We start from the raw sequence: 12,965 nt of genomic DNA on the forward strand, positions 1-12,965 counted from the left end.
GTATCAGAGCACTTCACCACAACATTACAATCTGAATTTATTTTAGACGCATGATAAACAATTTTAGTATCAGCCTCTTCATGCGAAGGACAAAAAAAATCGTATTTCAGCGTTCGAACAACATTACCATTAACGACGCTGTACGAGTAACAATGTATATAGTTTAATACAATAGTTTTATTTCCTATAAAAGGGGCTACATCATTACTTTGCCAGTGTGAAAAATACTGTACAGCGACCCTCGGTTTGTATACCTGAAACGCAGGTCAACGGCCAAACGACATTGAGAGCTGAGATCCATCTCTCTTCTAATATAGCCCGCTCATAAAACTTTCTCTTCCTCTATTTCATAGTTTTCGAACTCGAAAATGTAGACATTTTTTTTTCACTTATATTTCATTATTTTAATATGCTTATATTAAAGATATTACAATCACTCAAAATATTGCCGACGTAACGATAAGTATAGTTAATTAAATTTATGATTTCTTCTCAATTGACTTCTGACATTTTAATGATAGTTCCTTCAACTCTCTACGAATATTCATATTAATTGTCAGAAGTGCTCTAAATCATGTACGATGTGAAAATGAAGAGAAAAGCGATCGGTCCGCTGCCACGCGCCGAAAGACGCTCTTGGACTTTACCCCCGAATTTCTCGTGATCTCTTCCACTTTGGCTTCTGACACTTTGCACGCACTATATTCTATACTTAAACAATACAAATGCAAATTGTCAGAAGTTTTCCTTAACATGTAAGTTTTCCGACATTTTTCGCAACTTTAGCAGCTTCTGACAACCCTTTAGCTTCCACTTGCTCTTCTGACAATTTTTTCCCTGCTATTTCTCATTCTCCTCGATACCTGTGCAAATTTTCAGCCTTGCCAATCGTCAGTTTTTTTTGTCGGAAAATTTACAAGTTTGATCGCGCGCCCACGCATATAGCTTCCAGTGTGCCTTCTGACGGTCGGGCTTTCGCTTTGCCGGTGACAATCGAACCTTTTCCAGGTAAAATTTTGCTTGCACCGAGGCATGTTGCTCGCCATGTAGCCAGCTCTTAGACTATATTTCAATGTGACACAAATAAATTAAAACAGCAGCATGTAGGTGAGGTTCGCGACGACGTTCGGTTCGTTGTTCAGTTGCAAGTCTGGACACGGTCTTACGTACTTCGCACATAGAAAACAATTAAATCAATCAAAGTCAATCAATTTACGAAAAATACGTAGTTCATTTCGTTATCTTCGTAAATTACGATTTGCTTTGTGTCAATTTGTGACAAAATTTTAAAAATGCCTTCGTTCGCTCTCATATATTGTATGGAGTCAGCTACGCAATCGGTAATTTCGCTTAATAGTATCCCCAAAGGAAATCGACAAGAAGGTTCCATAACCAAAATCAAGTGGAAAGATATTACAGGCGTTATTAAGCAATACGAAGCAAAAATTGTTAAAATCAGTGGTAAGTTCAAAGAATTACCTATAATAATAATTGTAAGGTTATCAACTTAAGTCTTTTCAAATAATATAACTCATTACCGCTTTAAATTGTAATATTTAAATTTATATAATATTAAATACAGATTAACGTAACCTAGCATTAATTATTATAATGAAAATCTGATTTTTTTTTAGATGATGAAGCTTATTTGCATAAAGTATGTATTGATACTGACGGGAAATTAATCGATCCTAATAAAAAAGCATTTACTGCAAGTGTGATGAAAGAACACTGTAAATTGAAGTCTAATATTAGGAACATTAAACAACGGAAAAAACGAGCCCAATTAACAATAGAGGAAAACTTATCTCATGAAAACAGCATTTTTGGGGATGAAAAGCATAAAAATGACACAGCGGTACTATTTAATGCCACAGAAAAGAGTTCATCTATAGCAAATACTACAGATAGTAATTATCAATCGCAAAAATCATGCTTTTTAAATAATTATAAAAATGCCATTTTTCACTCGTCTGATTCGGAAAGAGAGAATTGCCATCTTACAAAAGAAGAGAACTTGCAAACGAAATCTTTCATTAAGAATAAAGAGCGACGCCGAAAAGAGACTCAACTATCATTAGAGAAGGTCTTATTATCGAGAAAAAATAGTTTTGATGATAAGAAAAGTAAAGATACCGCATCTATGCAATGTAGTTCGACCACAAGAGGGTCAACCATAAGAAACGCCCGAGATTTGAATTATCAAGTGCAAACACCAGATTTTGCGAATGATGAATTAGAAAATGTTATTTCGCATTCGTCTGACTCTGACAACGAGAACGAATGGATCGAAAAGAACTCTGAATTACAGGATCCGGTGAAAACCCTTAAACAATGCAAAAAACGATCACCGTTAACAATAAGGAAAACTTTATTAGAAGAAAGTAAAATTTTTGCTGATAGGCTGGATAAAAATACCACACAGGCACAATTAAATACTACAGAAAAGAGTTTAATAACCAGAGATCTCGCAGACTGTAGTAAGCAGCTTCAAATAACAGAATTTTCGGATAACAAAGAAAATAGTGATATTTCTGATTTATCCGATGCAGAAAATGAGAGTATGAATGAAGAGCCTGATGATGCAAATAGTATTCAAAATAACGAATTTTCTTTTATAAGTCAAGAAGGTATTTGTTTTTAATATTCTAATTAAAATTTCAATATTTTATTTTAATCTTTATTATAACATTTACTGTTTTTATAGTAACGCCAGAAATTATCAGGTTTACAGAGCGCCTCTTACAGCATTTAAAGAAAATGTATGCCATGAAGATTAAACATAACCCTAATGATTTGTCGAAGGCAAGATTTTGATTATATATATATATATATATATATATACACACATTTAATTATTTAATGTCAAGTTCTTAAACATTTCTATTTTAGATATTAGATGTAATATTTACTAATGATTCTGGACGGGTATGTTGATCTATTTGCCATCACATTTCTTCATTCAAACGATAGTTTTTTTTATTACAATATAAGCATCGTTTGTTCTTAGGTGGAATTAACTAGTAATTCAGGAGTTTTTATATGTGCTAGAAGATTGAACGCTATTAATGTCAGATTTGCACATCATGATAGCTGGCAAAAATTACTGACTGAATTATTGATCGAAATGTATGGCTCTGCATTAGGTTATTTGTCAGCAAAAGGAAATCGTGATAGACTGGGAATCCATCCAACAATTTTTAATGCCATCTATGGTATAATTGGTATTCCTCATTAATTCCTATTTGTTTTTACTAACAAATTCTATATGCAAATCTATAATTTTCTAGATTTTATAAATGAGAAAACAAAGAATATACTTGACAAGGGAATATATACAAAATATATAAATAAAATATGTTCTAACCGTCGTGCAAGGAAAGGATCTTTGTTAAGAAAAAATACTAAACTAAAAAATAAAAATTTAGAAAGTCAGGCATCTGTGAATGAAAATGTTTAAAATATTACCATTTATGAAGGTAAATAATCGATCTACTTTTGAACAAAGAATAAGCTTACAATAGCTTTCTTTAATGTTCAAAGAAATTTAAGTTTATCTTGAAATTTGTTAAATGAAGCATGTAAATTTATAATTTCAGCGATCTAAAGCCATTACTTTTAATAATTAGTTCCACGAGCGTATTTAAGTTCATTTTATTGATATGAATGGTGTCCAAAACTTTTCCAATTGCTCTATTTGTTTCATGAATTGATGAAGCAAATTGATATTTTTCATTTAATTCAAAACAGTCTTTTGGTCATTAATGGGCGGTTCTCAATTCATTTATTATTATAATTAATTTATATATTTCTTGTTAATTAATAAAACTTAAGATTTTTAATTACAAATATATGCTATTAAAGTTTAAAAGATGATCATCTGCAGTATAATAATATCAATAAAAATTATGTATTAAATGATAACTCTATGCGTGCATCTATCATTATTGTACACTACGATTAGTAAAAAATATATGATAAGATTAACCACATTAAATAAGTATGTATATACGTAACATAATCAAAATGTTTAATAAACTTTGAAACAAATTAATATATAGTGTTTCAGGATAAATCTAGGAAAAGCTGTAACGGGTCGTAGAGAGGACTAATACAAATTAAAAAGACTATATCATTTTACAATATTTGTAATAATTATGTTATTGAATGCTTCCCAAATTATTGTGAATATTGTAAAGGAATATGAAGCTTTTTAATTTTATTACCCACCTCTATATAACCCTTTAAAAATTTTTCAAGAATCATCGTGGAGCATTGTTTAATAAAACCTCATTATGACCTATGATTTAGGTCAAAAGCAAGTCATTTGACCTGTTTTCGATCTTTTTGGATAACCTGCTTTTCATCTGATTTCGCCCTAAGTAGATCAATATTAGATCATAAAAATTAACATTTTTACCTGAAGTTGACCTAAAGTTTAGATCAATAACAGGTCACTTTAGATCAAAATCAAGACATATTTTTCGACTCGGATTCGAATACACCGGTTCATCGGAGTGAAAGCAGGAATCGCGACAAGAGGAGCTTCTTGCTAACGAGAAGAAATATAGAATTTTTACAATCATTGGGATTCACCGTGAAGAGATTGGGCGAAAGTACATAGTGGAACAATGGCAGATCCCTTGAACGTCACCGCACCGCTGACCTACGACAATCGCATCACCAAAATGGAGATGCATGCCTACAATCCGTATGCGAACGCCTCGTTGGCGAACAGCGACGAGATTCGCATTCCCATACAGCAGCAAGATTTGATACTCCTGCCGTGCGAGAGTTATCTCTACGTCGAGGGTCAGCTGGTGGAAGGCACGCGTGATGCGAGCGCCAGCAACGAGGATATAGTTACGCTCGACTGCAATTCCGCGGCCTTTCTCTTCGACGAGATTCGTTACGAATTGAACGGTATCGAGATCGACCGATGCAGAAACGTCGGTATTACCAACACTCTGAAGAATCTCGTTTTCCTGAGCACCGAGGAGAGCGCCAGTCTACGTCATTCCGGATGGTTCGTCGCTACGGCCAAAGACCGGCTGAAAAAGGAGACGGCTGTTAAGAATTTCAGCTTTTGCGTGCCCGTAAAAATGCTGCTGGGATTCTGCGAGGATTATCGGCGAGTCGTCGTTAACGCGCGTCACGAGCTCGTTCTCATTCGCACGCGCGACGATACAAACGCCATTTACTCATCGGTGAAAATCACCGATTCGTCGATCAAGCTGCTACAAGTGCAATGGAGAATACACCATGTGACCCTGAACGAAATTACGAAACTCCAATTTCTCAGTATCGTCGAGCAGGACAAGAGTCTGTCACTCAGTGATGCTAGATTGCGGACGCTAGCACTCCCCACCAAGCGTCCATCTACCCACCAATACATGAAGCCGTTCAGAGCGTCCATGTGAAACCCTGCTACTCGCTGCACAAACACCATTACTTGGGTGCATCTATGTTTCGGCCTTCGTCGCGTAACCTCGGTATGTCTCGACTGCGAGGGAGAGCGGTATAGTTTTCTCGGACCTCTCTCTCCCTCTCTCGAGTTCGCTTGTACGGTATACCTAGCCTAGCTTGAGTCAAATGACATAAGGTAGTGAGAGAACAACAAATATTATTTTGTATTTTGATTTGATTTCACGCGTTTGAAATTTGTTAGATTGTAACATATGTGTATGTATATTATTTAATATGTAGATTTACTTTAAAATTAATATAAATAATTGTAAGAATTGGAAGGTTTTAATAAATGCTAAAATAATTATATATATTTAAATTACTTAATTTATTATTTCTTATACATCCATTGAAAACCTGAAATACTAACTAAAAAGTTGGAAAAGGAAGAGAGAAAGATAAAATAATATAAATATATAAGACACGAATATTTTTAATTATTTTTATTAAAAATAATTAAAATTAAAAACAGGTTGTGGATTTCCACCTGCAGTACCACCAGCACTATTATTCGGTGCGCGTGTTGCACCTCTTCCGCCCCTTCCACCTCTTCCTCCTCTGCTATAAACTTGGTGCCGACCCAAACTTCTTTCAGCATTCGGAGCAACCCAAAATCTTCGTGCCCGTCCTCCACGTATGCCTCTTTCTGAAATGAAAAATAAATGAGTTACAGAAATATGCATATTTATATTTGCTATGTATTTAAAATAGAGTCTACTTACGATTTACATTGGGTTGGTCCTGTAATCCTACTTGAAGTCTGGATCGGCCAAGAATAGCAACCTGTCGTTGCTGCTGTCGTTGCTGCTGTCGTTGCTGCTGCTGCTGTCGTTGCTGCTGCTGTTGTCGTTGCTGCTGCTGTTGCGGCTGCTGTTGCTGCTGCTGCTGCTGCTGCGGCTGCTGCTCCTGCTGCGGCTGCTGCTCCTGCTGCGGCTGCTGCTCCTGCTGCGGCTGCTGCTCCTGCTGCGGCTGCTGCTGTTGTTGCTGTTGCTGTAGCTGCTGCTGGGGTGGATGCTTGGCCATCCACTCCCTCACCTCCCGCGCAAACCCCTGCTGCTCCCTGAGGATGGGCCCAATGGTCTCCATTGCCTCCTCCAGCCTCCTTAGGCGAGCTTCCAGGCTAAGGGGTTGCCTGTTGTAAGCTGTAATAAATAAAAATTTATTGTAGATGCCTATTGCAAATGTTAATAATTAATTAGTAAGGTTTCTATTTACGTACTTTCCATCGCTTGTCCTTCATTGGCCATTCTGTAAAATATTTTAAGAAATATTAATACAAAGTAGTTCGTTGGCTCTAAGTTATACTTTTGACAGTTATTGTAGACGTAATCACAATTAAGTAAAGTTTGAAGTTATTTTAATGTAATGAAATATAAACAAATTTGTACACAAAATTTAACAATACATAATGTATGTTGTAGGTAAAATTACTTACATTGAACAAAAATTTGCAAACCCTGCGATGCGTACAAAAGTAAGGACACTGATCGACTGTGACTTTAAACTTGTGACAGGGAACAAGTCAAGTTAAATTTTTTTTCATACTTCGGTTGCTGTAGCTTCCTTGGAGTTGCCAAGAAAGTGGTAGATAATGTTTGTTATTGTTAAGTAAATTTAATTGAAGCACCAATAATTAATTTACTTGCACATCAGTAAGGATGATTGGTGAAGTGGCAGAAAGCACAACGACAGAATTAGCGTTCGCTGGATCGAATCCTACTTTTCTTTTTATTTTTTTTTTTAATTTCTGCTTTTAATTTGCAGTAATAATGAATAATATTAAGGAATTTATTCAAAATGTTCATGCAAAAATTGTTTTAGATCGCTTTTCTCTTTCTCTCCATATCAAGAGTTATATTTCTCTCTCTTTCTCTCTCTCTCCATATCAAGAGTTATATTTCTCTTTCTCTCTCTCTCCATATCAAGAGTTATATTTCTCTTTCACTCTCTCTCTCTCTCTTTCTTATTTATATAGCTACATGGCTATCACGTTCTACACAAAGTCGTTTATGATGTATATTAGCCAGTATTGCTAATAGTGACAGGTACGAGGAATAAATACACAGTTCTTTTCCTTCAAAATAGAAGCAAGTGAATTCGTGTAATTAATTGGTGCATTTCTTTTATTGGTGATAGAGAAAAGAATTTATCGTGACAAGGGTATATGTCATTGTTTGAGTGATTCATTTTCAAGTGAATTTAAACACACAATTTGAAAATTATCTGTGTGACAGTTAAGCGCTTTTTGTGCTTTGGTGGCAGTGACAGGCGCGCTTTCTTTTTACAAAGGATATCCGCTTCTTGTTTGGCATCTGAACTGCAAATTGTGAGTACTGCAATATTGTTCATATCGTATTTAAATTATGAGTTCAAAGGATAAGGTCTCAAAAAATAGACCTAAAAAATTTAAATACGAATGGTTTGATGACCATCCTGAGTGGAGAGTTTGGTTGCAGGAAGTACCAAATGATGCCGATAAGGTGTTTTGCGTTGCCTGCAATAAAACATTAGCGTCTGGCAAATGGCAAGTCGATAGACATAGTAAAGCCCAAAATCATGTTGAAAACATGAAAAAATTAAATATTTCAGAAGTTCGGGATTTTACAATTCCTAGTACTTCTTCTGCAGAGGAAAAGCTTAGCTTTAACGATAGAGTTAAAGTGGCCGAAATTAAATTGGCAACATTTTTTGTAGAGCATAATATTCCTTTTTCTTATAGTGGAGAGTTATTAAATATCTTTCAGGAAATTGGTAAAGAGCCAGGCATTTTGCAATCTATGTTTCTAGGGAGATTAAAATTAACTAATATTATTAATAATGTTGTATGTCCCTATGAAACGAGACGAATAACTGATACTTTGAAGCACCAAAAGTTTTCAGTTTTGGTAGATGAAACGTCAGACATTAGCAATGAAAAAAAGATGACTCTGCTAACTAGATATGTCGACAATAAATCATTGTGTGTTCAAACTGATTTGCTTCAATTAATCAACTTGGACGCAAGTGATTGTTCAGCGGAAAAGATATTTAATGCATTTTCCAATGAACTTATTAAGAAAGAAATACCATTATCAAATATTATTGGTCTTGGTTGTGATAATGCTTCGGTGATGATTGGAAGGAATGATTCGTTCAAGACGAAACTTTTAAAGAAATCTCCACTATTGGTTACAATGCCATGCATTTGTCACTCATGTGCATTGGTAGCCTCAAATGCATCTAAAGCTTTGCCCTCTGCATGCAGCAGCTTCATAAAAAATTTAGTAGGTTTTATAAGAGGAAGCCCAAAAAGAACTGCGATTTTTAAAGACTTTCAAATGTCTTTTATGGGAGAAACAAGTAATATATTAAAATATGCTGAAACCCGATGGCTATCGCGTCATCAATGTATCCAACGTATCTTAGAAGAGTGGGATACATTACATAAATTTTTGTTGGAGCAAGTAGCAGAAAAAGTAATTCAAGCAGAGCAGCTACTGGTTGTAATGGAAGATATAGAAACAAAAGCATATTTATTGTTTCTCGAACACGTGCTTAATAAAGTTAATTCTTTTAATGCTTTTTTCCAAGCACGCGAAACCAAAATTCATAGGTTGTACGAAGCTTCTTTTAAGTTGTTAATGTTCTTTGTACAAAAATTTATGAAGCCTGCTCTTATAAAAAAAGAAATATTTTTACCTAATTTGCGTAATATAAACTTTTCCAGGATGGACAATCAGCTTCCCATTGAAAAAATAGATTTGGGTTCTGATTGCGCAGAATACCTGGAAAATAAATTAATAGAAAATAAACTTTCTTCAGATCAAATGACATTAATTCGTCAAAACTGTTTAGCTTTCTTGATAAAAGCAAGTCAAGAAATATGTGATCGTTTTCCTATTTCAGATAGTTTCTTTCAAAATTTAAACATTTTAAATAAAGAAATAGCATTATTTGATAACGATCGAGAAAATACTTGTTTAAAATTATTGCAAATTTCCCGTCGTTTAGGTATTTTCAATGATGAATGTATTAAACAAGAATGGATATCATTATATACAGAGGAAAGCTCAAGTGTCAAAGCTTATTGGTCTAAATTGTCTTTCGATGATATGTGGAAGGCAATATGCTTTGTAAAAACCTGCAATAACGAAATAAAATATCCTCACTTACGATCATTGTTAAATATAGTCAGATCTCTTCCACACTCAAATGCAGAAGCAGAGAGGTGCTTTTCTATATTGCCAGATAACAAAACGAGAAAGAGAAATAAACTTGGGCACGAAACATTAAATTCCATTTGCGTTATAAAATATGCATTAATATCTAAAAAAGAAACATCTCTTACAATGACTGTCACAAGAGATCATTTACAGGCTATGTGTAGTGACATCTTATATTCATCAAAACCTCCAGGAAAAAAGAGTCAATTAAATTTATGTGCTCTTGATGATAACAGTAATGACGAAGTAAATATTGATATTAATTATGATTTGTAATATGAAGGTCTCTCTATTTTAAATGTGTAATTTATAATCTTTGCATTATAATAAGGTGTGCTTTAAGCGCCTACTTTGCAAAGATAATATTTTCAGGATAGCTATTTAAGCGCCTACTTTGCAAAGATAATAATTAAAGGATAGCTATTTAAGCGCCTACTTTGCAAAGATAATAATTAAAGGATAGCTATTTAAGCGCCTACTTTGCAAAGATAATAATTAAAGGATAGCTATTGTAACGTTATTCCCGTCAGTGTGAGGGGCCACTCACTCTACGGGTTTTCCCATTACCTTCGCCCGTCCTTTTCTATCGGTATCAGGGCGCCAGTTGGTCAGTTGGGTGGCCAACAACCCTACGTTATCAATTGGGTCCTTCGACCCCCTTCTTTATGCATCTCTTACGGCCCTGCGGCCATGCATATGGACGGTAGCGGTAGCCAGGGTCGCTCAGTATGCTAGGTCGTGGAGAGAGGGGAGGGTTCCTTACGGAAGTCCGAGCCTCGCAGACCTGCCTGCTGAGGGGCATACATTTCTTCCTCACCACCCACGCACAGGTGGTGGTGAGGAGTGCGGGAACTTGCGGTATCAATTGCCAAAGCATAGCGTTTTGCCAGGAGCGGACCACCACGGAGGCAATGTTCACGGCCCGTCCAGCCATAGCGCAAGCCTATGGGATTACGGAGGGCACCGGGACACATTCCAACGGGCTAACTACGTCCCTGCACAACCCACCATGCATTGGCCGGTATCCAGTCGTGACGTACGTGCAGGCTGGCCTATAGCACACGCCTCACGTACGCGAACCGACCCATGGCTGTCTGAGTGCCGCGTCACGCGCTCACCAGCACGTACGGACACATCAGCCCAGTCCCATGGTCGCGTTCCGACTGCCTGCTATGGCAGCCTGCGCACGACATTCGCGCAGCCTGCTTGACGCGCGTAACCAGCGTTCAAGCCAGACTCGATGTTCTATTTCCCCTCCTCGTGGGGACTTATAGACACTGTCATTGTTTTAGGACTCCCCGAGGCCGCTTCTCCTTATCTCAGGTTGCCTGGGTTGTTTGGCATGGCCCTGCCTTACTTCTCAGGACAACCTGGACATCGTTTACTGGAGCGCCGGTCTTTTCATCCGGGCCTCTGCCTGTCAACGGGGTCTATCCTTGACGTTAGCTATAATCCACTCGTGAGCCTATCTCACGAGTCGGTAACGTAGGGATTAATAATATCCACTGTTCGGTAGCTTTTATGTTCTTTATTCGGTATCTCGTATACGTAACGGGGAACTTCGTTACATACCCCCCTCCGTAACGAAGGTTTCGACCCGAAACCGAAAGCGCCCGAACACGAGTTCGTTTTTCGCTGCCACGCCCAAGCGTGCAGTGATGCACTTCAGTCTGGGTTTACTCTTGCGGTAGCTCAGGCTTGTATGGCTTGATGTCTGCCGTAGACATTTTGCCAGTGACGTTTCCTGCCAAATCAGACAATTCTACAACTGTCTCCGATAACTTCTTCGCAATCATAAACGGTCCACCGAATGGTTTGTTCAGTGCAGCCGATATGTGTTTTGCGGCATTCGAGAGCTGTCGGTTGCGAACTAAGACTAACTCGCCAACCTCATAGTGCTTTTCACGACGACGTAGATTATACGGTCTTGCCTGTCGTTCGTGCGCTTCTTCGAGAGCATACTTGAAAACTGTTCTAAGTGTTTCCAAGCGTTTCATGCGTGCCAACCACTTTTCTGTCGGTTGCTGCATGATTTCGGTATCGCCTTCTAATTCACGTCGCATCGACCTTGCCGATTCTGGTTCTCTACCCAGATTAGCAAATGCAGGTGTAGCTTGCAGTGAACCATGGTGGGCAGTATTGAATGCAAATCTAAATGCATCCAAATGCTGATCCCACTCTCGATGATCAGAATCGAGAAAGGCCCTTATCATCATCTTCAGGCTTCTATTCACCCTTTCGGTGGGGTTTGCCTGGGGATGATATGGAGGTGTCGTGGTTTGCCTCATACCCGTTAATTGTAATAAAGCAGTTATGTCTTTATTTACAAATTCGGTACCATTGTCGGTAACTAAAACTTTTGGTGTACCCCATCTATGAATCACCAAGTTTTCGATAGCTTCTGCAATCTTTTTGCCGTTAGCGCGTCGAAGTGGAGCTACTTCGATCCATTTTGTGTATAGGTCTTGGATTACCAACACATACGAGAACCCTTGTTTACTTGGCGTCAGTGAGCCCATAATATCTGCCGATATTACAGTCCACGGCTGTTCAACAATTCGACGTCCCATGAAGCCGACGGGAGCTTGTTGTTCTACCTTGCAACGCTGACATTCGTCGCAGTGACTGACGTAAGCCGTTACATCTTTGAACATACCTGGCCAGAAGTAATTTATCGAAAGGCGTCGATATGTACGATCGATACCTTGATGGCCGGCTTGCGGTAACTTATGGCATTCTTCGAGCACTTTCTGCCTGTACTCCCTGGGTATCACCAGTTTCCAAGCATCAAGATCTTCGAGCTCAGCATCTGCCAAATCCGAACGTCGTTGATGATACATCAACTCTCCATCTAATTTCCAATCAAGAAATTTTTCTGGCGTTCTTTCGATATCCTTTACGCGCTTTAAATACCACGCATCCTTGGTATCGGCGTAAGACGGTAGCAAAGCATTTAAACTTTCCGGTGCTCTTGACAAAGCATCAGGAACATGATTTAAAGCTCCTTTACGATGTACGATCGTAAAATCGTATTCCATCAAGGCGAGAGCCCAACGAGCAAGTCTTCCAGATGGATCTTTTAAATTATGCAACCATCGGAGACTGCTGTGGTCGGTAATTACAGTGAAGTGGTAACCCTCAAGGTAACATCGAAACTTCCTTATCGACCACACCACTGCCAAGCATTCCTGCTCGGTCACGGTATATTTTCTTTCGGGATCCGTAAGCGCTCTACTCGCGTAGGCGATTACTCTTTCTTGACCTTCGATAACTTGTGTCAAAACAGCACCTAAGCCA

General features: G+C 37.8%; 1 protein-coding gene across 1 annotated transcript; it reads left to right on the plus strand.

The window, feature by feature from the left end:
- Window positions 1-7,445: 7,445 nt before the first annotated feature.
- On the plus strand, window positions 7,446-10,053 carry LOC136778113 (SCAN domain-containing protein 3-like). Its single transcript, XM_066734723.1, has 4 exons — window positions 7,446-7,492; window positions 7,729-7,792; window positions 7,842-9,914; window positions 10,000-10,053. The coding sequence occupies exons 1-4, from the start codon at window positions 7,446-7,448 to the stop codon at window positions 10,051-10,053; spliced, it is 2,238 nt and encodes a 745-aa protein (XP_066590820.1).
- Window positions 10,054-12,965: the final 2,912 nt, after the last annotated feature.

This window comes from Prorops nasuta, unplaced genomic scaffold (genome assembly GCF_024137725.1).
Source record: "Prorops nasuta isolate Cenicafe-Biocafe unplaced genomic scaffold, Cenicafe_Pnas_1.2 PNAS00013, whole genome shotgun sequence".
Taxonomy (NCBI): domain Eukaryota; kingdom Metazoa; phylum Arthropoda; class Insecta; order Hymenoptera; family Bethylidae; genus Prorops; species Prorops nasuta.

Bases quoted from the DNA above. Each gene is read 5' to 3' on its own strand.
- LOC136778113 (XM_066734723.1), top strand. From the start codon at position 7,446: ATGGCTATCACGTTCTACACAAAGTCGTTTATGATGTATATTAGCCA. The intron at 7,493-7,728 runs GTATTGCTAATA...CTTTGGTGGCAG, and splicing joins TTTATGATGTATATTAGCCA to TGACAGGCGCGCTTTCTTTT. The intron at 7,793-7,841 runs GTGAGTACTGCA...ATGAGTTCAAAG, and splicing joins TGGCATCTGAACTGCAAATT to GATAAGGTCTCAAAAAATAG.